Below are 27,037 nucleotides of genomic sequence, written 5' to 3'. Positions count from 1 at the left end.
GACTGATGTGGAAATGTTTTGCATGACTGCACATACATACACTATATCAAATTGCTTGCTTTTTCAATGTGGGGTGAGAGGTGGGGGGAGAGAATTTAGAACTCTAAAAAAACTATTAAAATTGTTTTTACATGTTAGATATGTTGAAGTTACAGTTAATTGTGGGGGGTAAGGAACAAGAAATGTCATGAAATATGCATCAGAAATTGGTCAGAGGTGAGGGGGTGGTGAAAAAATTGGAAAAAAAATTTTTTTTAAATAGTCACTAAGGGGCGGTTAGGTGGCACAGTGAATATAGAGCACCGGCCCTGGAGTCAGGAGGACCTGGGTTCGGATCAGACCTCAGACACTTAACACAAAAACTAGCTGTGTGACCTTGGGCAAGTCACTGAATGCCAATTGCCCTCCAAAAAGCAAAAAAAAAAAAAAAGTCACTAAATCATTAATATCATTTGACATACTAATAGATGTATACCCTAATGAGGTCACTGACAGTAAGAAAAGAACCATATATACAAAAACATTCAAGAATAATAGCATTATTTGTGGTAAAAATCTCAAAACATTCCCAAGGGGGAATGATGTGTGGCCTATTAACATAACAATATTACTGAGGCATAAGAAAAGGCAAATAGGAAGAATTCAGAGAAATGTGGTAAGACTTATGAAACGATACAAAGTGAAGAAAGTGCAATGCTTTAGGTGATTGCAACAATGTAAATAAAGCCATGAATGAGGTCATTGAGACTCTGGTCAAATACAACTGATGTTAATCTATGACCAAAATTAAAAGGGACATTTCTGCAGGAGCTATACCACTTAGCTCAGCTGCTATTTAACCTTGTGCCCTACAAAAACCCTCTGCTATGCTGGCTCCTTTCTCATTTGTTCCTTTTGAAACCTCCACATAAGATGTGCCTAGTTTGGTTATGCTTCATTCCCCTCTGGGCTGTGCTTTTAAAGGATCTCACCACCATGCCCCCTTGCCGGGGCCCCTCAATAACTGCTTCCCTTTTTATATGCAGTCTTCCCCTATAAGAATGGTAAGCCTGCAAGAGTAGGCACTATATACATACATATTTTAACCTCTATTTTACCTCTGTTGCTTGGGAGTGTGTGGAATTTAAGCACTTAATAAATGGTTCTTACCTACTTGGCATATGGTAGGCACTTAATATTGCTTAATAATTCCTTTTAATTAACAAAGCTATGAACTTTTCAGGAATGTTGTTTTGTAGGTTGACTTCTTGGGAAATAGGATAAAATCTGTCATATTTCTATATATTGTCTTGCCCTTTAATTGTAGGTAAAACTCCATACAGTCTACAGCAAACTCTGCAGCCTAGTATTTAGGTCCCTTTACAATCTGGCTGCACTTCAGCCTTATTTCACATTAATTCTGCCATGAGTAGTTCCTGTTTGGCCGGCACACAGCTATTCCCTAAACTTGGTATTCCATCTCTTACCTCTGTGCATTGGCATATGCAGTGTCCTATGCCCAGAAAGTACTCCCTCTTCATCTCCTTCAAAAACTGACTCCCCAAAGCTTTTTCCTTTGCCTCTACTCCCCAGCCTTCTTCTAATGACTAAAACATTCCTCTGATTCTCAGGAAGAGGTAGGGGGTTGGGGATGGGTGTGAAGAAGACATTGGATAAAAACTAAACTGGGCCTTCACAAACCACTTTCACCTCCTCAATCCTTTCAAGGTTGAGGTCAGGTACCAGCCCACCTCCCTAATAATCCCCCCCCTCCCTCTCTCCAAGTTTTTTTTTTTTTTAAGCAATCAGGGTTAAGTAACTTGTTCAAGGTTACAAGGCCAGTTATTTCTGGGTGTGGTGCTGAGTGTCTGAGCCCGGGATTCGATCTCCAGGTCGTCCCAACACTGGAGCCGGTGCTCTTACTCGCTGAGCCACCTGGCCACCCCTAAGCAATTGGGGTTAAGTAACTTGCTCAAGGTTACACGGCCAGGTGTTTCTGGGTGGGTGCTAAGTGTCTGAGCCCGGGATTCGATCTCCAGGTCTTCTCAACACTGGAGCCGGTGCTTCTACTCGCTGTGCTACCTGGCCGCCCCTCTCTCCAAGTTGTTAATACTTTTTCCCTCCTAAAATTACTTTTTTAAGGATACCTATCTGATTCTTCCCTCTCTCCCCGTGTCCTCATTGAAAATAAGCTACAAAGATAGGTCTCACTTTTGTCTTTGTGTTCTTACGGAGCAGATCCACAGGAACTATCTTGGATAGTTAGGACAGTTGGACAATGAGCCAAGACCAAGACTGAACAGGAGGGAGAGCTGAATTATCTCTGGGAAATAGCACTGCCTTTTAATCATCCCAGGCTTCTCCCTGAAAGAGATCCTTGAACACTCACCTCCCCACACCGGTCTTCCAGCAAGAAGGAATGAGAAGCCACAAGAACTATACAGTAACAAAAATAACAGCCAGGTTTACTATTTCTTAATAATAGTATTGGCTCACTTTAAATAGTCGATCCTTTTTCTTTCTGCAAAATTATAAATATCTTCTATGGGAAAAACAGGTAGCTCTGGCTATACCATCTATCACTATAAAAGTACTCACTGTATGTATAACACACTATCATCCCTTAATTTGCTGAAGCAACTTCCAAGATTTTAGGAGCAACCATTTCCTAAAAAATGAACATTAAATTCACCGACCCAGATACAGATAAAAGTGTATGCCTTTTACTTGGTCAAAAACTAAAGCACATCACAATGAATTCTTAGAAGTGTAACAATTATCATTTGTTTTTACAGTTAACTGTGGGAGGTAAGGAACAAGAAATGTCATGAAATATGCATCAGAAATTGGTCAGAGGTGAGGCATGGTGAAAAATGTCAAAAAGAAAAAAATTCTCAACGTTGCTGAAAAACCTCCCAGCTCCTTTTAGACTATGTGACTGTATGGAAAGGACAAAACCCTCATAAACTACAAGGTTATTCCAACATCAAGCTTGTATTTTGCTTAGTTAAATGAATAGAAACCATCAACAAATACAGCAATGAGGTATAAATATCTAATAAATTAGACAAAATTAAACTATTCCCATATATTTACAAAACACATCAGCAACAAAGAACAACTTTTTTAAACCCCCACCCCAGTTAAACCAGTGACCAAGTTCTTAAGTGGCTTTTCTATCGGCCCTATTTATACTAAAAATACAGTGAATAATGTTCCCAAAAAGGCTTCTTGTTCAAGTGGCTGGAACATTGAGTCACACACCATTATCATAAAATCACATTTATCAAGGGCCTACTATGTGCACACTTCTAATATGGGCATTAAACTTTGTACCAGCCTAATTTCTCAAACCTGGACTACTACATTCTGAAGTCATGCTCAGACTCTAAGATAAAAGCAGGTTTAAGACTCCTCTCTGTTGCAATTATAGCAATGGGTCCCCCAAAATGCCTATCCAACAGGAAAAAGCACATAAAGGTTGAAAATGGTTTTGCACTTATGAAAAGAAATACAGCAAGTCCACCATCTGCTCATTGTACTCACTCAGCAATGTGAGTTACGTATGCAGCTTGCTTCACACATCCTAACAATTAAAGGACAAAGCCTCTCAGAGGTCTGGGGTTTAGCCTTTGGCCCAAACTGACCCAATCCATGGCAGATTAACCAAACAGTTGTTTGACATCATTGCTCTGAGAACTAAGAGAACAAAACCCCACAGCAATTTCCAGAAGTCCTTTTCCATCTCTTTTTAGCAAAGGGCTTTGGGGACTCTGCTATAAGTAACAGGCCCCAGTGAGTTTAGTTTCTCTAAGAAGCAAAGTAAGTAACAACAAATAACAAAAGCAAGTCCCACCACCGAATCAAAGTACACAATGCCCACTCAGGTAAGTGAACATCAAACTCAGTTGCTTTAAAAGATTGCTACCAGAGTACAGGGGCAACAGAGCAATGCTTTCAAGATTCTATTAACAAGATAGGACAGAAAAACAAACCTGAAATAAAGTTAGGGTAAAAAGGAGGCATTGACATGGTATGGATATTAAAGACAACTTTAAAAAAAGAAAAGACTGGACTTCCCTCATAATGATCTCATAGTAAGAATGCATAATTTTCAGTCAAGTAAGTCCTTAAAAGCCTATCTGTTCCAAATTATGTAAAATTTTTTTATCTTATTTTTATTGCTTTTACATTACACTCATTTTCAAATATATCCCTTCCCTACCACTTTCAGTGAACCCCTCTTTATTACAAAGATTAAAAAGGCAGTTCAGCAAAATTAAATAATACATCAAACAGGCTTGACACTATAGACAATATTCCATACCATCGTCATACCACCTCTGCAACGAGTGGAGGGAGGTGCATTTTCCCAACTCATTTCCAGGGCCAGAGCACATATCCATATTTCTAACTCTTTGCTAATATGCTGAGAAAAAAAAAATATTTTCACAGCTAAAGCTGCTGCCTAACTCAAAAGTTGAGCAACTGGCTGCCAACATTTGACACACAGGTCCATTTCCCTTTTGGTTAATGGGCCATCAGTTTCTAGATGGGGTAGCCTTCCTTCACTAACATTCCACAATCCATTTACTCCTTCTACATTAGTGACTTAAAATGCACCTTGGGGAGATACCACAGAACAGCAACCGTGGACTCTGGCCAAATCTCTTTGCTAGCTAAGACAAAAGGGAAAAAACAGAGTACTTAGGACAAGAGGGGGGAGAGGAACAACTAGCAGAGGTACGTGGGGAAGGAAGCTGGGGGCACGTCTGTTATCAATTCACCAAGGCAGATGCCTCTCATGCTGTGAGAGTTACCACCTCCTGGGAAGAGTCAGAAGGCTGCTTCTTTTCTCTACAGTTCCATATTAAGTCTGCAACTGTTTACGTTCAGTCTCAGATACATTTTGTTCACTGGTCCAGAGTTCCAAGCGCAGGTGCCCTCAGCTAATCATTCCAGTTTACTCCAGAGTCGTTTCTAGCAGGAAAGATGTTCCCAGGCAGCAAGACTGGAGACTTTTTTTGATCTGTACCATTCCAGCCCCTAAAGATTTGCTCAAAGGTTTGTGTTCTTTTTAAAATGAAAGGTGTTCCTCCAAAGAGCAAGGCAAAGCTAAGTTCAATCATGGAACAAATCTAGGGCTCACATTTGAATTAACTGTGGCCAAATAGTGAAGTAAGAAAAATCTAAATGGTAGAGATGGGAGGTGGAAAAGGAGAGGAATAAGACTGGATTTTATTAACAGATTCAGAATATGCAGAGACCTTTTATAGAAAAAGGCTTTTAGAGAGGGGGAAAAAACGGTAACATATAGCAGAAATCAGAGAGGCACTCTTTATGGGGTCAAAAAATTGGAATTAAAGAAGGTACCCAAATGGAGAATGATTAAACAAGTTGTAGTACACAAATGTAATATCGCTGCACTCTAAGAAACAATGAATATGGAGAAATCAGAGAAGCATGAGACTGATATAGAATTAGTGAATTATTGAGTAAATAGAAATACAATGACCACCACAACCTAAGCAGGGAAAAAAACAACACATCAAGAAAAAACATAAAATGAATGCCGTGTAATTATGACCAGTTGGCTCTAAAAAAAAGTGTAGAATACTGTGAACATTTTATGGCATGACTGATATAGTTAATTATGAACAACTTTTTTAAGCTTTAAGGAGCGGCTCGTCGGTGAAGGAGGGGGAAAGAGGGAGGAATATATTTGGAAATGAATGTGATATAAAAATATGAAGCTATTAATAAAAATAAGATTAAAATTGTTAATTGAAAAGGGAGACTGAAAATATTCGCTAGCAAAATAAACAAACTCCTTCATAATGAATAAAAGCAGTTTACTTTTTTCAAAATTATCATTCCAAATATCTGAGTTTGACAGACAAAGTTCAGCACAGTTTCTGAGATATGGATACAAAAGAAACCATTTTTACAAATATTGGGTTAGGTCTTTTGAAGAAAAACCCTGGGGATATATACATGTTCCAGGGGAAAATCTCAGCATCCAAAGTGCAAAAAAACCCCAAAAACCCAACCAGTGTTTACTCCATCATATAAAGCTATGCTAATACTCACTTTAAATTCTACTCTCTTGACTATTAGGTAGGACACCCCAAAAAAAGTTCATCAACCTCCAGAAATGAGGTCCCTCTATACAGGATGATGGTCAAGTGCCAGCAGAAATTCATTTTTAAAAAGAGAATGGCTTTGACCCCAGCTAATGGAAACTTCCAGTCACATACATGACATAAGTATGAGCTTTAGTATAGTATTTAGAAGGTTGTGTCCACATAATATCAAGAGTTAATCAATTCATGTTAGGCCAAGCATACTATATTTCTAACTGGCACACCAAACTATCACGTTCAGAATGGAGTCAGGTATAGCGGTAAAGGAAATTAATGTTTGCTGAAGCTGACATGCTGTAAGTCCTTTATCCCTCCTCTTCCTACCCCTGAATTTAATTTTCCCCCTAAGAGAAGCGAGTCTTGCCAAAGAGATGGGATTCTTGCCACTACCACAAGGAAATACCTCTTAAAAAATCTTTGGAACAGCTGGGTCATTTCATGGGCAGCATTTAAACTTCAAGCCAAAAGGAAGCTTAAAAAAGAAAACAAACAACCTAGTATTTTCTAAAGTATCCATCCAATTCCCACTCCTGTATATATCTTCTCTCACTTAAAAGTTAACAAAAACTACCAATATTAGGTGTTACTACTTCAATTGAAGCTATCTATGTGTGTATACACATATAATACATTTTAATAAAAACTCTGTGCACAATTAAATTTAATAAAAAGCCTAGAGAATGATAAAGTAGTAGCAAGCACAGGAGGTCACAAAACAGAGTGTACAGATGTGGGCTTCCTTGCAGAGTATAAATGCCAGGGAAGAAGCAAAGCCAGAATGACTTCACTTGAGCATGGGAGAGGCAAAAAAGTTGCCTTGACGTCCCAGGGTGGTAGTAGACTTGCTTTTGCTTCCAAACCTAAAACAAAATACAATTACATTAGAGAATACACAACAGAGATTCGTAAAAGGACTGTAACTATATGTGTATTTTTTTCCACTTCTTGATTGTTTTTCATTCATGCTTAAAAAACCCTGGAAAACATCAATATTGTCATACCACAATAAACTCCATTCATCCCCACCATAGCCCTGCCATAGAATCTTCCTTTATGACAAAAGAAAACAGATAAAAACAAAAAGACCTATGGCCACAAAGACTGATTCTAAGTATGTGCAACATTTCATACCTATATATACCCCACTCACTTCTTTGTCAAGAGGAAAATGGGCATCTTCTCCCCCTCCCAGACTGTCTATTGCATTAAATCCCCATTCCATTGCATCTTAGTGCTTTCTTTTACATAATTACAGTCATTGTGTATGCCATTTTCCTCATTTTACCTGGTCCATACCTTTGGTCTCCATACCCTTTAATCAACTGCATGATGGTAAATATGTGGTCTCTACTATGGAATTTCACTTATGAAAGGCTTTTTTGGGGTATAGGGAGAACTTGAATATACTTTTTAAATCAAGAATATCCTAAATGTGTGCATATTATTCTAATAATTGTATATAAAGAAGGACATATAGGTGAGTAGTTGCTGGTGCAAAAGAACTGGTATGGATTTTAATTTTTTTAGCTTTTTTTTGGAGGGCAATTGGGGTTAAATGACTTGCCCAAGGTTACAAGGCCAGTTTTTGTGTTAAGTGTCTGAGGCCGGATCCGAACCCAGGTCCTCCTGACTCCAGAGCTGGTGCTCTATTCACTGCGCCATCTAGCTACTCCCTGGTATGGATTTTTAAATGGATTGTCATGCATATTTTGCTTTACTATTTTTCTATTATTAGTGATTTGGAGCATTTTTCCATGTGGTTATCAATAGTTTCCATTTCTGCTTTTGAAAATTGTTTCCTCCAAAACTCAACTCAAACACTACCTCCTGCATAAGGCCTTTCCTTATATCCCCGGGTATTAGTACTCCCTTCCCAAAATTACCTTGTATATACTATTATAGGGTGTTCAAAAAAATCTTAGCATGGTTTTAAGCTTAAATAGTTCAAAACTGCATTAAAATTTTTGAAACAACCTGTATATCAAGGTAGATAAGTTCCTTGAGGGCAAGAATTGCCAGATTTTTGTCTGTGACCTAAGAAGCCTAAGACTGCAGGTGCTAATAATACTTGTTGGTTGACTGGTTCCTCGGGCACTTTTGAAAACAATTTGGAACTGTGCCAAGAAAACAACTAATATGTCTATATCCTTTACCCCAGAGATTCTACTGCTATGTATATACCCCAAACAAGTCAAAGATTAAGATACCATATATTCCAAAATATCCATATGTAATGTAATGCCAAGCAAATCTCTCATGTCTCTCCAAATCTACATCACCAGCTCCACCCAGTTCAGCACTTTCTTTTCACGTCAACAAGTCCATCCCACAGGTGGGATTAACAAACTCTGGGTTTTAACACAATCAAACCAAAAACCAAGCCAATACAGGGGAATCTTTAAATGCCATTACTATTACACCATAGCAGCACTTCTTGTGGTAGCAAAGAACTGAAAAGAACAGATGCCCATCAACTAAAGAATGGCTAAACAAAATGTATGTGAATATGATGGAATACTATCATATTATAAGAAATGATGAAGATGAAGAATTCAAGGAAATATGAAAGGGCAGACAAAAGGATGCCTGGTGAAGTAAGCTCAGCCAGGAAAGCAATACATACAATGTTTATTAACAATGTAAATAGAAAGAATAATAATTACCACCTGCCCCCCCCCCCAAATCCTGAAAGTTGAGTAATTATAATGACCAGCTTGATACTGGAGTAGAGTACAAAAAATGCACTGCTCTCTTTGTTGCAGAGGTGGGAAACCACGCGTTTTGCATATTGTTCATACTGTCTGTCAGACATGGTCAATGTGCAAGCTGGTGTTGTTTAGTTTTTTTCCTCCTTTTAAAATCTTTGTTACAAAGAATGGCTGGCTAGTATAGTAGAGATAAAAGGGATACATTCAGAAATAAAGGTGTTAGTACAACAAAAAGCATCGGTAAAAATTTTGCAAATAAAAACTGTTTAAGGGGAGGCTAGGTGGCTCAGTGAATAGAGCACCGGCCCTTAAGTCAGGAGGACGTGAGTTCAAATCCAGCCTCAGACACTTAACAAAAACTAGTCGTGTGACCTTGGACAAGTCACTTAACCCCAACTGCCCTCCAAAAATAAAACCTGTTTAAGTTCACATTGACCATGGAGAAATTTTTCTAAATTTTATGAGAGGCAGTCTCAAAGTCAGAAAGAATGAAGTTTAAGTACTGCCTATGATATATGTATGGTATGATGCTGGCCAAGTCACTTAATTTCTCAATGTTCTAAGCAATTAAGACCAGAAGTTGCAAAGAAGGTGACAACCTGCATTTTGGTAAAGGCAGTTTCCTCACCTGGGAGTTCTCTATGTTTATCGTGGATATAGGGCTTATCATATTTTAGAAGTCAAGGTTTTTTTTTTTATTTCATATCTTGATGCTGATTTTGTTTTTGGAAAGTCTTGAATTTTATATAATCAAAATTGTCAGTTTTGTCTTTTGTCATCATCTTGTTATGTCTGAAAAGTTATCTTCCTTCTATTCTTATTTCTAGTCTTACTTCAAAAGTTTTGTTTTAATTAGGAATTAGTCAACATTTTAAACAACCCTGAGAAGTCAGAGCCTACTTACTTGGGAGTATTTTTACTGATAGTAGAGCGAACTCTTTGGGACAGTGAACTGGATGAAGGAGTCTTGATGAGTTGTTGCTCAGGAGTAGTCAGAGGCCCTAATACACTCACTTCAACAACAAAAATGACACATGAAAAGAGACAAAATTCATACATGTAAATTTTCAGTTTAAAAACCCCCATGGGGGATACTATCTAAAGAGCTAAACTCAAAATCCTAGTCAATTCCTAGATAACATATACTATAATCTTAGAAAATGTACATACATCCTTCTGTCCTTATATAGACTTCTGTTAACATAACGGATGGTTTACCATCTCTAGTAACCTTGTAATACCACAGATGTATAATCTGTATTATCTAACTCTCCCACATTTGCTTAAAGGATCTATTGCTCCCTAAAATGTACCGGGCAGTTAAGACAGCTTTAGGTAAAATTGGGGGAAAGCCTATTACCAGAGCTAATGATGGGCCTTAGTCCAGTAAGATACATTTTTTCAAGAGGAAGACTCTGATTTAACAAAGCTCTCCCCACAGCCTCACCTTTAACATCAGGCGTCTGTGGTGTAGAAAAGGCATTCGTTTTTTCAATGCCATGCATTGGGTCAATATTTTCCTGCTCTACCATCATGAACCGGCTCCAGTATTCCACTGGCAGAGAAAGCAGGCGCTCTATCACCTAAAAAACCCAACAACATTATCACACCCAGAGTTCATCTATCATCTCCTAAACACTTCAAAAAGTGACTTTTAAAGTCATAGCATGGCATTATTATCTGTGATGAGGCATCATGACACTCTGTTAGAGAGTCAAGACATTTGAACACTCACATATGATTGTGAATATTCTTCTAATTTGTGGCATACTGTCTTAAAGGCAAAAGCTACCCTACCCACAGCTAGTTCATCATGATATAGATTTTTATGAACATCATGTCTGGCTACCTTGGGCTGCCGTTTGGTATCCTGTAGTATTGTCATAGGGTCAGGATTGGGTACTGCATGAGCAACAATTGTAGGCCCAAAGACTTTGGCCAGATTGGCAACATCCATTTTAGTGCTGGAGCTCTGAGCAACTCTAGACAAGAGAATGTTAAATCAAAAACATGCTATTTCTCTTATAGAAACACCAAAATACAGATCCTGACCGAAAATAAACCATAACTCCCCACACCAGCCAGTCCAGATAATCTTTCCCATTGGTAAATTCTGTAACCTCCAGAAACAGATGTTACCAAAGTCACATTTGTACTGACCTCTGCAAGTGTATCATGAGGAAAGCTAATGTGTCCCTGTTGGCCTGGGGGAGTTCACCAATAGCCTGGTACATGGCAGCTATGCTGTCGGCCTCATCTGTGATTTCTATAAATGAAAAGAAAGCACTCAGAAGCCTAGAGGCTCCTTTCCCCAGACAGCAGGCATCTGGGTTATTGACTACAAAGGCTCATCTATACAGTACAGTTTTGATTAGGTTCATGGCTACATCAGCTTCAAGTTCCATTAACAAACAGGATACTGACCAACAGCTCAATATTAGAAGTCAGAACTTAAAAATCAGCTCTTCTGTTAAGAAAGTACTTAGCTCATGATCTAAGAACACACATATTATTGTAGTGATGCCAATTATGTAGAAGGTACTCAAAAGAACTTCTTAAGAACTAACACTTTTTTCTATCGGTATTAAAGAGAACAATACATTAAACAAAGGTCATCAGAAGGAACATATTTTCCTGAGATCTGTCCTTACCTGCTGCTTCCATAAAGGTCTTATTTAGCCGAAAGGTAAGAAGGGGTTCCCTGAGGTTCCGAAGAAAGTCTTTAAGGAGGCCACATATAGCATGGATGTCATCTACTTTGCTGAGAAGGGGAACAGTTTTTGATCGAAGGAACTTCTCTTTCAACTCTTTGACTGTCCGGTCACAACCTGAGATCCTATAGAGACCTGCCTATAATCAGAAGACCCTTGATTCAAAAAAGTTCTATCTGCAGAATGCAACCACAATTCCAATTCTTGTCTTTTAAATCTTACCTCATTCAACCCTCGTTGTTCAATCTCATTTACACAATGGACAATAATGGAGGGAATCATTGGTGAAGTCAGGGACACAAAGTCTGCCAGAGTTCCCTTAAAAAAAAAAAAAAAGAAACTTATGTTGCTTCACAATATTCAGACCAGCAGGTATAGCCTGAAAACTGCATACTGAGTCATCTCTAGAAGACACTGACTTAAGTTGGATTATTGTGTATCATATCCCCAAAGTATGTATTACCAGGTAAGTATACATGTATCTATATACTGTATCTTATGTGTATGCACGTACATGGATGTGTTTGCATGCTGTGTACATGTATGTATATGTGTGTATGTATATTTCCCAGAGACCTACCCCATATCATTTCAGTGCCATTTATTGGCCAAGAACAGGCAAATGTTTTGTTAACAGTCAACAGGAATATATAGTGCTGAGAAGGGCCAATGCGAAGGAAGAAAGAGTATTCTGGCAAAGAAGGAGCAATTCTACCAAGCACTCCTGACTAGGGAGTTTCTATGTAACAATTAAAACTAATTAAGCTTAATACGATTGCAAAGAACTAATCAACACCAAGGAGCTAAGAAATCTTGTGAATCTATAAATGAGAAGCTCTGACAGATGCACATTTGCTTAGCATCTCTAGAGAAACCCATAGAATCAATAGCTTCAAACCCCAACATGGTCTCGTATCACTCTGAGTCTTTTTTTTTTATTTTAAAGAATGACAATCTTCAAGAGTTGGAAGGGTCCTCTGAGGTCATCGAGTCAAATCTTTACCTGTACAGAATATTCTTTAGAATATCCCCATTCAGTTGTCTTCCAGTCTTTACTTGAAGACCTATAAGGAGGAGTAACCCACTGCTTCCTGTAATAATCCATTTCACTGTTAGGAAGTCATTCCTTATATCCAAACCATTCTACTCCCATTTTCTGAATAAAGAAACCTTACAAAATTGCAAAGGGGTCTCAAAACCAAGAGAGAAAGCTTTTGAAAGGCTCTTCCCCCATTTTTTCCCTTTTCCATAATAAAGACTAGAAAGGATTTTGCTAGAAGTCTTGGGGTCGTAATTAGTACATTTAGAAGACAAATCATATAATTCTATATATAATCATATAATTTTAAATGATTCTGTGAAATCTGCCATTAACTCCTTCAATGACTATACAGGGTTAGTGAATAGCTCCCAAAGCAAGTTGTACCTCTCCAATTCTGACAGGTGTGCCGGTAAGTGTTGGAATGCAAGGAAGGGGACAACGGTCCCGGCATTCTGGATGAGCCACCACTCGACAGTCTCGGCACTTTAGGGACAATTTTCCAAACTTTATCCTCTTTCCACAAGGAACACATGACTCTGGTTTAATAACCTAGGAAAAGAGCAGACATAGAGAGAAGATAATGAAAACAAAGGAAAAACAGTGAAGGTGATATACAAAGCAACAAAAGGAACAGATTGAGAAAAACCTGTGAAGACTTGCATGAACTGATCAAGAGTAAAGTGAGAAGAAGAATTTAAATAATTACACTATTGATAAAAAGCAAACCAACTGGGAGCAGCGAGGTGGCACAGTGAATAGAGTACCGGCCCTGGAGTCAGGAGGGCCTGAGCTCAAATCCGGCCTCAGACACTTAACACAAAAACTAGCCGTGTGACCTTAGGCAAGTTACTTAACACCAACTGCCCTCCAAAAAGCAAAAACAAACAAAAAGCAAACCAACTGCATATAAATAACTTAAGAACTAAGATCAACACAATGACCAATCTTTCCACTTCAAATCAGAGAGGTGGAATACTACAAAAGCAGAATGAGACATACATTTTCAAACATGACCAACATGTTAATATCTTTTCCTCAATTACACTCGTTACAAAGGATGACAGAAAAATGTGGTGCAGACTTCAAGAAAGAACATCAATGAAACATTTCAAAGAGCAAAAAGACCTGGGCTCCCATCCAAGCTACTCTCCTTACTAAACTGTGTGATACTGGGACTTGATCTCTCTGGCCCTCGTTGTATAAAATGGGTTAGCTGTGGTGAAGATTAAATAAGGGGATATATGAAAACACTACACAAAAATAAAGTAAAAATCACAAAAGTACCCAATTGTTCTTGTTTTTATAAAGTTTCTTTTTAGACATTCATGGACTCACCGTCTTAGAAACAAACTCATGCAAGCGCATGCCTCCATTACTTTGTGGAGTACTAGAACCGTCAGTCTCTGGCACGGACTCCGTCTGCCTGCTGGCCAGTGTAGAGTCGCTGTTCCAAGGCTGCAAAGTGCCTAAATATACCAGAGTAAGAAACTCAGATTTCATGCTTTAGTTTATGCTAATTATTCACATGGACCTAAGGAGCATGAAAACCAGGCAAAGTTTAAATGTAATGTGGAAACTAGAATAAAAAGTCCCACTTCAAGGTAAGAACTAATGTAAGTCAAAGATATGAAGCCAATAATAAATATCACAGCTAGTGATCTAAAGTTGAATAGTCAGTATTGTGCTTTATCAATCTAAAAGTTTTTTTATTTTTCTTCATGAATCAGCAAGAAACTTCAATACATCCTGAAGAGTATATTCTATACTCTCCCAAATTTTATCATTTTTCTTACATAGGCACTGTTAGCTATATATCAAAATCACCTGTTTTCCTTCGGCTCCTTGTCCAACAGGGCACAGTTTCAATAGTGGATATTGCTTCAATAGGGCCACCATCATTAGGAACAGTGACTGTAGTTTTTGCAACTATGGATTCATTCCCCTGAAAGAAAGGGAGCAACGAGAGAGGGCAAACATGCTGTAAGAGAAACGGCAGAGAATGAAATTTCCCACAGACAAACCTTTTGGCTCATGACAAACCCTTAAGTTCTTATCAGGGTTTAGGGTACCAGATGGGTTGCTTAAGTTTACAATCTCATACTTTAAAATAGAAAATTTGGTTGTAGTAGCATATACTTAGAATCAAATATATGGATAAAACTCAAATCAGTTTTAAAATGTGGAGTAATCTCATTCATCATGGAAGCAACAGACTATATATTGTATAGAAAAATTTTGCTTCATGCAGCAGATTTCAAAAGATAACACTGCATTACTGACCCCAAGAATTTTCAGTGCTTGAGGCTACAAATTCCTTGGTGTTCATATCCATAACTATCTTAGCTAGGCTTCTCTTACCTGGTCTACTGTAGAACCAATGGAACGAGTTTTCTTCATTGGTCCTGGTGGACCTTCTATAAACTGTCGGCTGTTAGAACGCTAGAGATAAGACAAAGAACAATAATGTCAGGGCAGGTAGAAGACTTTGGAAGTATAAGAGATATATATATTAATAACTAAAGTGGCTAAACTGGCCAACCTATTTATGCCAAGTAAAGCTGGGAGGAGAAAAGTAGAAGACAAAGGGGGAAGGAAGCAAAATATTCCCTTCACATCTCTTACATCTTCATTTCTGTGTTAAACTTGAAAGATATACTCATATAAAATGGCTTTAAGGTCCTGAAATACATGAGAATAAGCTTTGAGAATTTAAACGACAATCTCAGTAAAAAGACTTGTAATGCCATTTAAGGACCCCACAGACTAGAATATCAATTGCCCTAATAGCATCCCCCTCTCCCCAAACACACCACTTGAAGCTTTTCTCAGGGCAGCAAAATATCTCACATAAAAATTAACATGACAACTGAAGGCAGACATATATTATGTTCTATTTTCTTCTAAGAATGGAGGCTGATAAAAATGGAGAATGACTTGGTCACCCACTGACAAACAAGCCACAAAATACTGATGTTTTGTTCCATACTCCTCTCTAGCCTCTTAAGGCTAGGACCAGTGTATTATGTATTTGTAGCTGAATTTCACATAGCAAACTTTTCTACTTCCTTTGGTTAGTAAGGAACCCTACATACCCTCTTTTCTCTCTTCTTCAGCCTTAAGGTCTTCACCATAGAAGAATCCCAATCCTGTTGGAAATTACATTATCCTATTAATTTCTTTCTTTGGTTAGGCTTGCACTGAACCATACCCAAGTTTCTAGAAAACTTTTTGTCCCAACCCAACTTGCTTACAAATTCAATAGGGAACAAACTCCAAATTCAACTCTATAGCTGAATCACACTACATCTTTATTGTTGTTGTTGAGTTGTGTCTGACTCTGTGACCCCATGGAGCATACTGACCATGGTGGGGGTGGTTTGCCATTTCCCTCTCTAGTGGATTAAGGCAAACAAAGAGAGGTTAAGTGACTTGCCCAGGGTCTTCCTAACTCTGGGCCCAGCACTCTAACCCCTAAGCCATCTAGCTGCCTCTATAGCATCTTTATACTATTTCTTAATAACTAAAACTATGTTTGAGTATAATATACATATTATATATGTAATAATGGCTACCAATCAACCTTTCTTTTACTTTAATTCTAATTAATAATTCTTTTTGCCAAGAGTCTAAGAACCTGTGGAAAGCTGTTAGCAAAGTTACTACCTCAACAATGAGACACACCATGCCCATCCTTAGAAGGTATTTCTTTTTTTTTTTTTTTTATCATTTTGCCAATGCTGTTACTTAAGAACTGTCTAGCCTAAGTTACAGGTTACTGAATTAGGTATCTTCCTTATGCTTATAGTTGGTAATTATTAAAGGATGATTTGGATTTAGAATACAAACCTTTCATTAAAAGATGATTCTTATAAAAGTTTCTACTCAGCAGTTACCTTGTTTTCCTGTCAAATTTTGGGTCTTATAAAGACGAGTAATTTGTTTTAGGCTACCCTATTACTACTACTAAGACCATTCCTAAGAATAATACTTTTCAGTCTGGGAAAATCATGCAATAGATAACCTAATAAAATTAAAATTCTACAGCTCATAGTCAGGAAAATTTGGCCACTGGTTGTTTGATTCAGTTTAAGTTACTGTGAATATTGATTATAATGAATCATAGGTCAGTCTATAGCTTTAGAGTTCATAATACCCTGAAATTTTGACAAACACTTCTAGGCTTAATTTTTTCTCATTTCAGAAAAATGACATCCAATTTTTGTTCCTGAAAAGTAAATGATAACTCTTCCTCAGAGAAGTACATTGTATTTGAAGTAGTTCTCCCAATTAATATAACATTTGGAAGTATTTTAGCATTTTGATACCTTAGAAAAACTGACCAAAGAAATCTTTCAATTTCTCTCTCAAACAATGGAATTGGTGGTCCTCTTCTGATCATAAAACATTTTTCACAAATGAATCATACGGTTGTTGCTAATCCTCATGACATTTTAGAACTACTTTTAGTATGTTATTAGTTTCTTTCTCATTGGGATGTATATAAACCACTTTCTCCTTAAGCCCCACACTTGAAAAATAAGGCATTAAGTCTATGCATCCAAAAACACATCTGGGATAGAGGGACAGCAAGAAGACCCCTCACCAGGTGCACCCTCTCTCCACCCTCACCCCAACACATCCAAGCTGTTTAACTGCTTACATGGGTTGGATTAGATGAGTCACCAATTCTATTCCTTCTGGTAACATGGGCCACCAGGTCTTATCATTTGACCTACAGACCCCTCCCTTTCTCCCCCCATACTCCTTACAGTCATCTGACCTACTGATATAATCTAAGGACCCATAGGCCCTGCCATCTGTCCCATGCAGAATCTCTATGACTTTGGGACTTCATCATTTTGTTTACTGTCTTCCCCAGTTAAGAGGATAATCTCCATGAGAATAGGGACAACCAAACCTTTTCTATTTATACAGTAAAGTACTTGGCACAGGGCTTGGGACATAGTAAAAGCTTAATACTCTTTCATTCATTCATTCATTCACCAATTAACAAGGAAGCAGACCATGTTTGGAAAAGAAAATTTTGGTTTTTGTTTCTAAATTTGCTAGCTGAGGCCTTGATCAGTAAGGACATAATCAATTTCAACGCTGAATTCTGAATTTTGCATTCTTCCCGCCCCCCCCCCAAAGAAAGCCTCTTAAAGTGAATAGATGTTTGTGAAAGTGAAAGTGGGAGGCAATAGAAAGATACATTTTTTATTGCTCTGTCAGAATTGATAGTATACTAACCAATGAAACACCAAGAGAGGAAAGAAAGGGTAAATGTGTGCGGGGGGGGGGGGGGGAGGGAAATAAGGGGAGAAGAGAAATAGACTCTCCAGAGCTTTATCAAAACTTCATTACCAGGGATTCATCAGTCTTGTCAAAGCTGATATCTGATAAAATGGAGCCCGACTCATCAATGGTTGACAGTCTAAAAGAGTGAAACAACAGAGTATTAGTCACAGAAGGCAGCAGAAGGTAAATTCTAACACTCAGTGAGTTCCACTGGCCAGGTCACACCATACACAGAGCAGTCTGTTTCATATAGGAACAACTACAAGGGCAAACCCTGGCTGTGATTTTTTTCTTTAAAGGGCCTACAAAGCTAGCTGAGTTGCAGACAAGAGTAAGATGCTCCACCTCCCAAGCTGTGTTTCTATACCACAGGCAACTCAAAATCTGTGGCAAGTGGAAGAATGAAATTTAATTTGATCTAAAATGAAGCTGCGTTCAACATAACACAGATTTACCATACCACTAGTTTTCTAAGAAATTAAGTTCATATGTATTTTTAATTATAACTATCTCTCTGAAAGACAACTGGGCTCTAAAACATAATAGTATCTAAAGCTCTGACCTTTGTCCATTAATTTTACTGGGGTGTTAAATTAAAGCCTGGTTGAGACCATTCAAATAGCAAATAAGCTGAACTAGAATTGCCTGGCCTTGGCTCACAGACAGCTTTCTAAACCAGAAGAGCTACAATGACTCTTTGGAGAATAAACACAAAGGATTCCTGAACTGCCACTTCCACTACAGCCTTCCTAACAATGTGCAGAATTACTTATTGATGTACAATTTAGTCCCAATATCAAAATTTTACTAGTGGCAAGACAAAGTCATACAAAGAGATAAAAAGCCCCCAAGCTTTCCTTTCCCACCCTCTTCTTCTTGGACAGCTTTCCTGCTTTATTCAGCACACAGTCCAGAAGCAAGATATTCACAAGTTTGGAGACTAAGAACTTCGGACAGCTGTGCTGCTCCTGATCAAACAACAACAGATGCTGTTCCCCCACCTTTTGTTCCCAGCATTGCTGTTGGACTGCTGGCCCCTGTTGAGGAAAGCCAGAGCTGATTTTTGTTCCTCGCTTAGTTGAATACTGCCAGATGCATCACACATGAGCAGCTCCCGAATCAGCTGAATCTGTCGTTCCTACAAGCACAGCAGAGTAAAACATCGTAACTAGCCAGGGGAGAAAGCTTCACCTCAGATTTATGGGACAGGCAGAGCAGAAGACATTAAAATACAGCATTATGCAAATAGGCCTTTGGGAAGGCTACTACACCAACAGCATATTAATTCACATCAAGCTTAGATTGTCTCCAGTTCCTGAGTGGTAAAACAAACTCTATTTAGAATAGTAGGGTTTAATGCTGCAAGATTTCTGTATTATACTGCTAATCTAAAAGAAATATAATTTAAAATGAGGGCCCCAAAATAGATTTGTCACAGCAAACATTTTAAGCAGCATCTTACAGGACAATTATTGGCTTCTTCTACAGGTCAAAGCAGGTATCTATCCACCTTTCTAAATGGCAGAGTAAAATGCATTTTATGGATGTGAAGTTATAACATAGTGGAACCAGATAATTTGAACTTACCCAGGCAACTCACCAAGATGGATTAGTGCCTCCCACCAGAGACCTGACATTGCACCATTGTACCAGGACCCATCCTGGTCCATTAAAATGCTAGGGCTCTGTCAGTCACACTGTTCAACTGGTTGAATACTCCTAACCCTCTGTTCTGGAGCAGAGAATAGTGATGCAGAAAGCCTTATAGTACACTCTCTTCTATTACAGTGACCAAGTAACTACAGAGGTAGAAATAACCCTAGGCGGCATTTACAATGTTTGGAGCATATAAAGGGAGAGCCAACATCCATCCCATGCCAGAGTAAATAAATTGGAAATCTCGTTTACAGAAAGCTTGGAGACCTCCCATGCAAAAGGTGACATTTCCAGCCCATAACAAAATGCACTGGGAAGAATCATGTCTTGGTTGCTAGTAAGAGTTCTAGCACAAGAAACAACACACACCAGCTTTTCACAGTCAGCTTCTGCTCGTTGTCTCCGCTTGATCTCCACATCTACCTGATTTCGGGCATGTTTCAGTTTCACATCTAGAGCACTACGTTCTGTTTCTGCTTTCATCAAAAGATCCTTGTATTTTCCCAATTCGTGCTCTGTCCTTTGCCATTTCTTGCGAAAGTCTTCAAAATTCTTTGCCAACTGAATAAATTCTGAAGAAAGGGGAAAACATTAATAATTCAGAGAGAATAAACTCTAATAAACAAGTCCAGTGGTTAGATTTATTTTAAATGAATCATTAAAAGACCAGCTGAACCATGAGCAAACCCAGCTGAAAACAACCTGGTTCCAGCTACAGATTCTGGATTGATACTCTTTGCCCCATCCTCTCCCATATTTCATGGGGAGAAGTTCCTGTTTTGATAGGCCACTTACTTTTGCCGTGGCCAGTGGCATCTGTTATAGAACAAGCTTCTCATTAGTCACCTGGCTCCAGATGTGACACTAAAGCTCCTGAACGGAATGCAATCAAAAGGAAACACCTCTGGGGCATGTGTCATATGCCAGGCCAGTTACAGCTATAAAACAACAGACTCTTTTACAGTCATGCATTGCTGCACCAGGGAGACACTAAACAACAAATTCAAATGTAACTGCTGTAATATGCTCCAGTAAAATATAGATTAATATTATATACGTCTAGACCTGCAATTCCACTTAGCTAGATAATTATACAAATATTGATTCGAAAGTAAAGAGCCAATTTGCTTTAGCTGTTTAACACTGCCCTGAAGGGCATGTAAACCACGTTCACTTGCAAAGTTACAGAAGAAGATTCTACGTGTTTTTGTCAAATCATGGATGGGAGGAGAGGGAGTCCATCTGAAAGCCTGCAAGAAGGAACTACCTCAATTTAACAGACAGGAAGTACCTGTGTGGCCAAAGAACTAATACATTACTTCTGGTTACTTTACAGTTAAAGATTCATCTGTACTTCACTTGAAATATCTGTGTTACAGTTAACCTCAAACCTACCTTTAGATATTACTCCCTGATGAAAATTCAAACATGCAATTCTGGCATTGGTCAACTTGCCAATGTAGCAAGTTTTATGACCGAAATTAAGTTAAATTCATCAACTAAATCAACATGTTCTCAGAAACACTTTAAACTGAACTGAACTTAGAAGCATGGAGCTTATCTATGTAGTAGAAAAAAAGTAGAAAAAGTGGTTACTCAATAATTGGGGAGTGGCTGAGCAGATTGTGGTACATAAATATAATGGACTGTCATGCCATAACAAATGGCAAAAAAATGTAGAAATCAGAGAATCTTGGTAAGACTCATATGAGCTAGTGAGAACATGGCAAACAAAACCAAGAACAAAATAACCACAATAACATGAAGGAAAGCATCAGAACTCTACTCAAGGTAGAAATCAATCTTCAGAGTATTGAAGGTAAAACATATTTCCCTCCTCTCAGCAAGGAGATGGTAGACCATAGGTGTAGAATGAAACCTCTCATTATCAGTGTTTGTCTGGCTTGACTATATATTTCATTGTTATAAGGATTCTAGGGGAATAGCGTTAAGTAAATACCTAGGAAGTGACAGAAATGGAAAAACAGAATTAATAAAACATTTTTTTAAACTTTAGAAACACAAGAAAATTTTAATAGCCCCTTGCTTTAAGAACATCCACTTGAAAATATTTCATAAAATGTCAAACTTTTAAAAAAATGACAAACTAGGATACAAAATTTCCAGAACCCAAAGCTTCAAACACAAGAAGAATCAAGCCAGCATAGCACAGTGGAAGGAGAGCTGACCTTAATGCCAGAAAGGTTGGTCAGTGAGTCAATAAACACTGGTTAAGCATTTACTAGCTGTTAGGTGGCACAGTGGGTAGAATGCTGGGCCTGGAGTCAGAGCTGAATTCAAGTCCGGTCTCAGACTCTTTACTAGCTGTATGACCCTGGGCAAGTCACTTAACCCTGTTTGCCTCAGTTCCTCAACTGTAAAATGAGTCGGAGAAGGAAATGGCAATCCACTCCAGTATTTCTGTCAATAAAACCCCAAATGGGGTCATAAAGAGTCAGGTATGACTGAAACAAATAAACAGCAACAACAACAAGCATTTACTATGTGCCAAACATTGTGCAAAATAAGTACTGGGGGAGTAAAAACAAAACAAAACAAAAAAGTCTTTGTCCTCATAGCTTACATTCTAATGGAGAAGACAAAATGTAACTAACAAGTTACATAAAAGACATATACCATGCAAATGGAAGGTAATCTCAAAGAAAGGGGGTAAGAGTTCAGTTCCTACCTCTGTCACACATTGGCTTTATGACCCTGATCAAATTCATCTTATCTCAGCATGCTAGGCAATTCTCTAAGACTAAACTGCATTCACAAATGGAGAATCCTCATCCCAGAGTTTCCTGTACCAATCAAATCATAGGTTCAGTCCCTAACTCTAAGCAATAAAGGCAGCAAATCAATGGGGAAGTGTGTTATTGTCACTTAGATAGCAAATTCCAGGCATTTGAATGGAATTAAATACCGATACAGATAATTTTTCAGGTTCTAATAAGTTTGTTTTTTTTTATTTTAAGAGTTGGTAATTTAGATATGGGTTAATACCACCCACTACTGCAGATTATAACATCTCAGGTGGCAATTTTTTTCCTTTACTCTGTTTCCTGATATGTCCACAGGATAAAGATCACATGGCTCATCCATAGCACAAGTTCCATTAACTAAACTGGTGAAAGGGGAAGGACTTCTTTCCCTTGGCTCCCTTCCCTCTTTTATTTCCTTGCTCCAAGGTTTTTGTTTCTATTCTGTGTCAATTATACTTTTCAGTTTAAGTGCCAGAGATGTGATCTACACTGAACTGAGAGGCCATGGTGACTTTGGAGCCAGAATAAAACTACTACACTCCTTCTCCAGACACTGAGGTGGCAGAGGAGAGGGAGTAGGTGGGTAGATTATGCATACATGTTGGGAGAATGAAAATGTATATTTGTGATTGCAGCTTTTGGAATAAATATTCCTTTGTAAAAGTTTAAAAACAAAAAGCATCACAGTACCCTAAAATTTCACTCTGGTAGTCCTCTGACAAATACATATGGTGCCATCACTAGGCCTGTATTCTACTGCCTTCCCAATTTAGGAGGTGCTGTCAGAAATCTACTGGCATAGCTCAAGAACCCAGGATACTTACTGTCCATGCCACAATGAGGAGCATTTTAGTGGAAAATATTTTTGTTTGCTTTAAAGGAAAAAATTTGAAAACTGACGACCAGGCTCTTGCAGACATCCATTAAAAAGAATATCTGAATACTAAGTTGTTTAATTTTAGTTTTTTAGTATTTTGGGGGCCGAAAGGGGGGATGTTGAACTGGACCTATGATTTCCTTAGTATAAGGAATTCTTAGTGAAAAATTCTGTCTACCAATACAGACTAGTACGTGTTCTGCAATATAAGGTCACAGAGCAAAGGAATTCTTAACTGGGAGTCCACAAATTCCCAAAGAGTCCATGGATAGCTTTCAGGGAGTCCTATAAACTTGGATGGGGGGGGGGGGGAGGGAATCTTTATTTTCACTAAACTATAAATGAAATCCAGCATTTCTTTCAATTATGAACTTTTTTAAAGGGGGTGGGGGGACTTATAGGTTTCACCAGACTTCCAAAGAGGTCCATGAAAAGTTCAAGATAATTCTCAGTTAGAAAGTTATTTGGGGGCACTGACAAGGATAATAAGTAACTTGCCCAGTTAACACAGTTTTCAGAGGTGAACTTGAACCCAGGTCTTCCTAATTCCAAAGTCAATTCTTTATCAATTATACTACTGCTATAAATGTTCTATTTTAAGAAAAAAAATTATACCAAAATACTTGAACTAAAAAAACAACATTTTCAGTTAAGATAAAGATCTGAAAAGTCAGAGAGAAGTTCATCTCCTATATAAATTCCATCAAATATCTGCAAAGGGACACAAAAAGATGAATGAAAAAGCAATGTTTTCATTTCATTTCATTGGGGGGGAGAGCAGAAATTCCTCCATCCAATCCAAAATGTCACAAAAAGATGTCTGAAGTAGATGCAGATAAAGGGTATCTCGCTGGGGAAGCCAGGGAGGGCGCAGGTAAACAAGGTCTCATAGGCAGTGACGAGTACAGTAAGGGAAGCTATCCTGAAGCCAGCCTGTGTTCTGAGCCAGAGTATGGCAAGCCAATGCCAGTTCCAGTGAACTGATAGAGCTTGATGACAGATCTTGGCCCTGGCCAACAAAAACCAGGAATAGAAAACTGCACAAGGAGAGATGGCCTGGCTTATACCCCTCAGTGAACTTGGAGCCACAGCAGGAGATAGGGCCAATTCAGAACCTGTGCCCTAGCAGTGGGAGAACTATGCAAGGAAGCCTGGGACATCTAAAAAGCAGGGCTGTTAAGGCTAAGACAGATCAGAGCCAACAAACAACCAAGGCTCATGTAAAAAAAAAAAAAAAGACAAAGAGTAGTAAAGGCCAGAATCTGTGGGACTTCCAACAGAAACTAGCAATTGAGGCAGAATGTGTATTCTTAATTCCAGAAAACTCATCCAGGATATACAGAGGGCACAGAACCAAACAAGGCCTACTGAACCCATCTCAAAGAAGTAAAAGGGACTGACTGGATTGAACACAAAACTGCAAATCAAGTACAGACACTGAAAACAAGAGAAAAGATCAACCACAATTAAAAAATGCCAAGAATGGAGAGCAGATTAAGAGGTAAATTCAGAAGAAAGCATACACAATTTAATTCAATAAACATTTGTTAAGCTCCTACAAAGTGCTAGGCACAGGTGCTAAGCCCCAGGACTACAAAAAGGGACAAAAGATAAAGATAGACAATGTGCAAATAAATATATACAAAGCAAGGTACATATAGGATAAATAATTGAATAATAATTGAAAAAGTTAAAGCACTAGAATTAAGAAGGGTTAAGGAAAGCTTCCCGTAGAAGTTAGATTTTAGCCGAGACTAAAGGAGGTCAGCAGACAAGAGTGGAAGGAGAGAGCAGTCCAGGGACAGGTGACCCAACAGCCAAGAAGCCAGTGTCAGTGCACAGAAGAGCACCTGTCTTTAAGTAAGGCGTAAATTAAAGACTGGAAAGGTAGAAAGGGTCTAGGTTATAAAGGTTTTGAATGCAAAACACAGGATTTTGTATTTGCTTCTGGAGATAACAGGAAGTCACTAGAGTTTAAGGAGTAGGGGAGTGACCCTAATTTAAAGAAAATCATGGTTAGTGGCCATGGATTCAGGATTTACTTCACCAGCAAACTAATGCATTAATAATCCAGGTGTGAAGTGATGAGTGCCTGTACTCAAGAACTGTGGCAGTGTCAGAAGAGAGAAGGCACATCTGAGAGATGTTACAAAGGTAAAATCAAAAGGTACTGGCAATAGTTTGAATATAAGAAGTGGGAGACAACAATTATAAGCACAGCTTTGGAGAAAAAAACAAGGTAGTCAAAAGGACTACAAAAATAAGAGATAAAGGAAGAAATGAAATGAGTTTGAGAAGGAAAAATTTAAGGAGAATAAGTAACTGAAGATGGAAAATCTTACCCAAGTATTATCTTCCTAAAATCCAGAAGGGAACAATCAGAACTCAGTAACTCAGTAAGGCAACAAAAAATATTTGAACAAAGTAAAAAAAAAAAAAAATGAAGAGAAAAGATAAAAGAAAATGTATAAAAGAGAACTGACCTGAAAAATATGTCAAAGAGAGGATCATGAAAACATGACCAAATATGAGCACACTTCAAGAAATCATAAAAGAGAACTCAGATCTATTTATAACCAGGGGCAAAATGAAGAGAATACTCTAGTAAATTCCTAAAAGAAATTGCAAAAGGAAAAATTCCTAGAAATGTCACAGCCAAAACCCAGAGCTTTCGATTGTAAGAAAAAATACTTAAAGCAGACAGAAAAAGTTCAAGTACCAAGCAACTATAGTCAAGATAATAAAGACCTGGTGCCTAATGCTATAATAAAAGAGAGGAAATCTTGGAATATATTACAAAATCAAAAGATAAATGCTTACAAACAACACCAAATTCCCTGCAAAACAGTATGTAAATCTTCAAGGGGGAAAAAAATGGACTTCAAGCTGGACATAGTGCCTATACTCCCTGTTACTTGAGAAATCAGAGCTAGTAGACTATTTGAGTTCACTAGCTTTGAGCTACAGTAGGGCTAAATGCAATCAAGTATCCATGCTAAATCTACCAGCAATAAAGTAAGCCTCAGTGAAAACTAAACATACAAATGAATTAGTTAGCATTCAAAGAAAAATGTATTCCAATATTAAATTTTTTTTTGCAAAGAAAAAAGAGAACAGATCCTACCAAACACAAATACGGCACTGATACCTAAACCAGAAAGGGATAAAGCAAAGAAAGAAAACTTAATGGACATCAGTATAAAAATTAATATTTAAATTTATAATTTTTATATTAATATTATTTTATTAATTATTTATATTTTTAATATATTATTTATATTAATATAAATTTGAATTAATAAGGACACTAGCAAAGAGGTCACAAAAACATATTTATAAAATTTTACAGTATGACCAGGTTGGATTTATACCAAGTCAGTATTAGTATGTAAGCAAAACTGTAAACATAATATTTAATAACAAAAATAATAAAAACCACACGATTCTATCAATAAACATGACTTTTTTTCTTTTTTTCATAAAACAGAACACACACTTAACACCTTAAAAACATTAGACAGCATAAAAATAGACCATTTTCATATATCAAGTATCTACTGTCACTATCTTTCCTAGCAATAAAAGAAAAAGAACCTGAGGGAATAAGCATAGACAAAAATATAGATTTTTGCAGATGATATGGTCTACTGACAGAACCCTAAAGATTAACCTAAAAAATTGAGAGGAAAAATTTCTTTTTTTTTTTTTATTAAATTGGTTTGTTTATTTACTTTTAGTTTACAACATTCAGTTCCACAGTCCCGAATTTCAAATTTTATCCCCCTCTCTCTCCTCCCCCCCATCATGGTGGGGTGCACTCAAATACAGGATCTACAAATATCTTCACATTAATCATTA

The 27,037-nt window shown here is 37.8% G+C and overlaps 1 protein-coding gene across 5 annotated transcripts in view; it reads right to left on the bottom strand.

The window, feature by feature from the left end:
- Nucleotides 1-5,814: 5,814 nt before the first annotated feature.
- RACGAP1 (Rac GTPase activating protein 1) overlaps nt 5,815-27,037 on the bottom strand; it is a 38,332-nt gene continuing 17,109 nt past the window's right edge. For all 5 annotated transcript variants that reach the window (XM_069092586.1, XM_069092585.1, XM_069092583.1 and 2 more), the window contains 15 exons: nt 19,907-20,109; nt 18,883-19,019; nt 17,948-18,017; nt 15,676-15,729; nt 14,942-15,022; nt 14,408-14,525; nt 13,919-14,049; nt 12,968-13,132; nt 11,764-11,859; nt 11,482-11,680; nt 10,991-11,096; nt 10,680-10,812; nt 10,278-10,413; nt 9,735-9,843; nt 5,815-6,982 (listed from right to left, as the gene is read on the bottom strand). In XM_069092586.1, coding sequence (XP_068948687.1) covers nt 6,907-6,982; nt 9,735-9,843; nt 10,278-10,413; nt 10,680-10,812; nt 10,991-11,096; nt 11,482-11,680; nt 11,764-11,859; nt 12,968-13,132; nt 13,919-14,049; nt 14,408-14,525; nt 14,942-15,022; nt 15,676-15,729; nt 17,948-18,017; nt 18,883-19,019; nt 19,907-20,109 — 1,814 coding nt within the window. In that variant the 3' untranslated portion in view covers nt 5,815-6,906. The remainder of the gene's footprint in view (nt 6,983-9,734; nt 9,844-10,277; nt 10,414-10,679; nt 10,813-10,990; nt 11,097-11,481; nt 11,681-11,763; nt 11,860-12,967; nt 13,133-13,918; nt 14,050-14,407; nt 14,526-14,941; nt 15,023-15,675; nt 15,730-17,947; nt 18,018-18,882; nt 19,020-19,906; nt 20,110-27,037) is intronic.

This window comes from Petaurus breviceps, unplaced genomic scaffold (assembly GCF_028583685.1).
Source record: "Petaurus breviceps papuanus isolate PSGF00001 unplaced genomic scaffold, PetGlider_PUasm1.0 191, whole genome shotgun sequence".
Lineage (NCBI taxonomy): Eukaryota > Metazoa > Chordata > Mammalia > Diprotodontia > Petauridae > Petaurus > Petaurus breviceps.
This window is presented reverse-complemented; position numbering and strand designations above follow the sequence as displayed.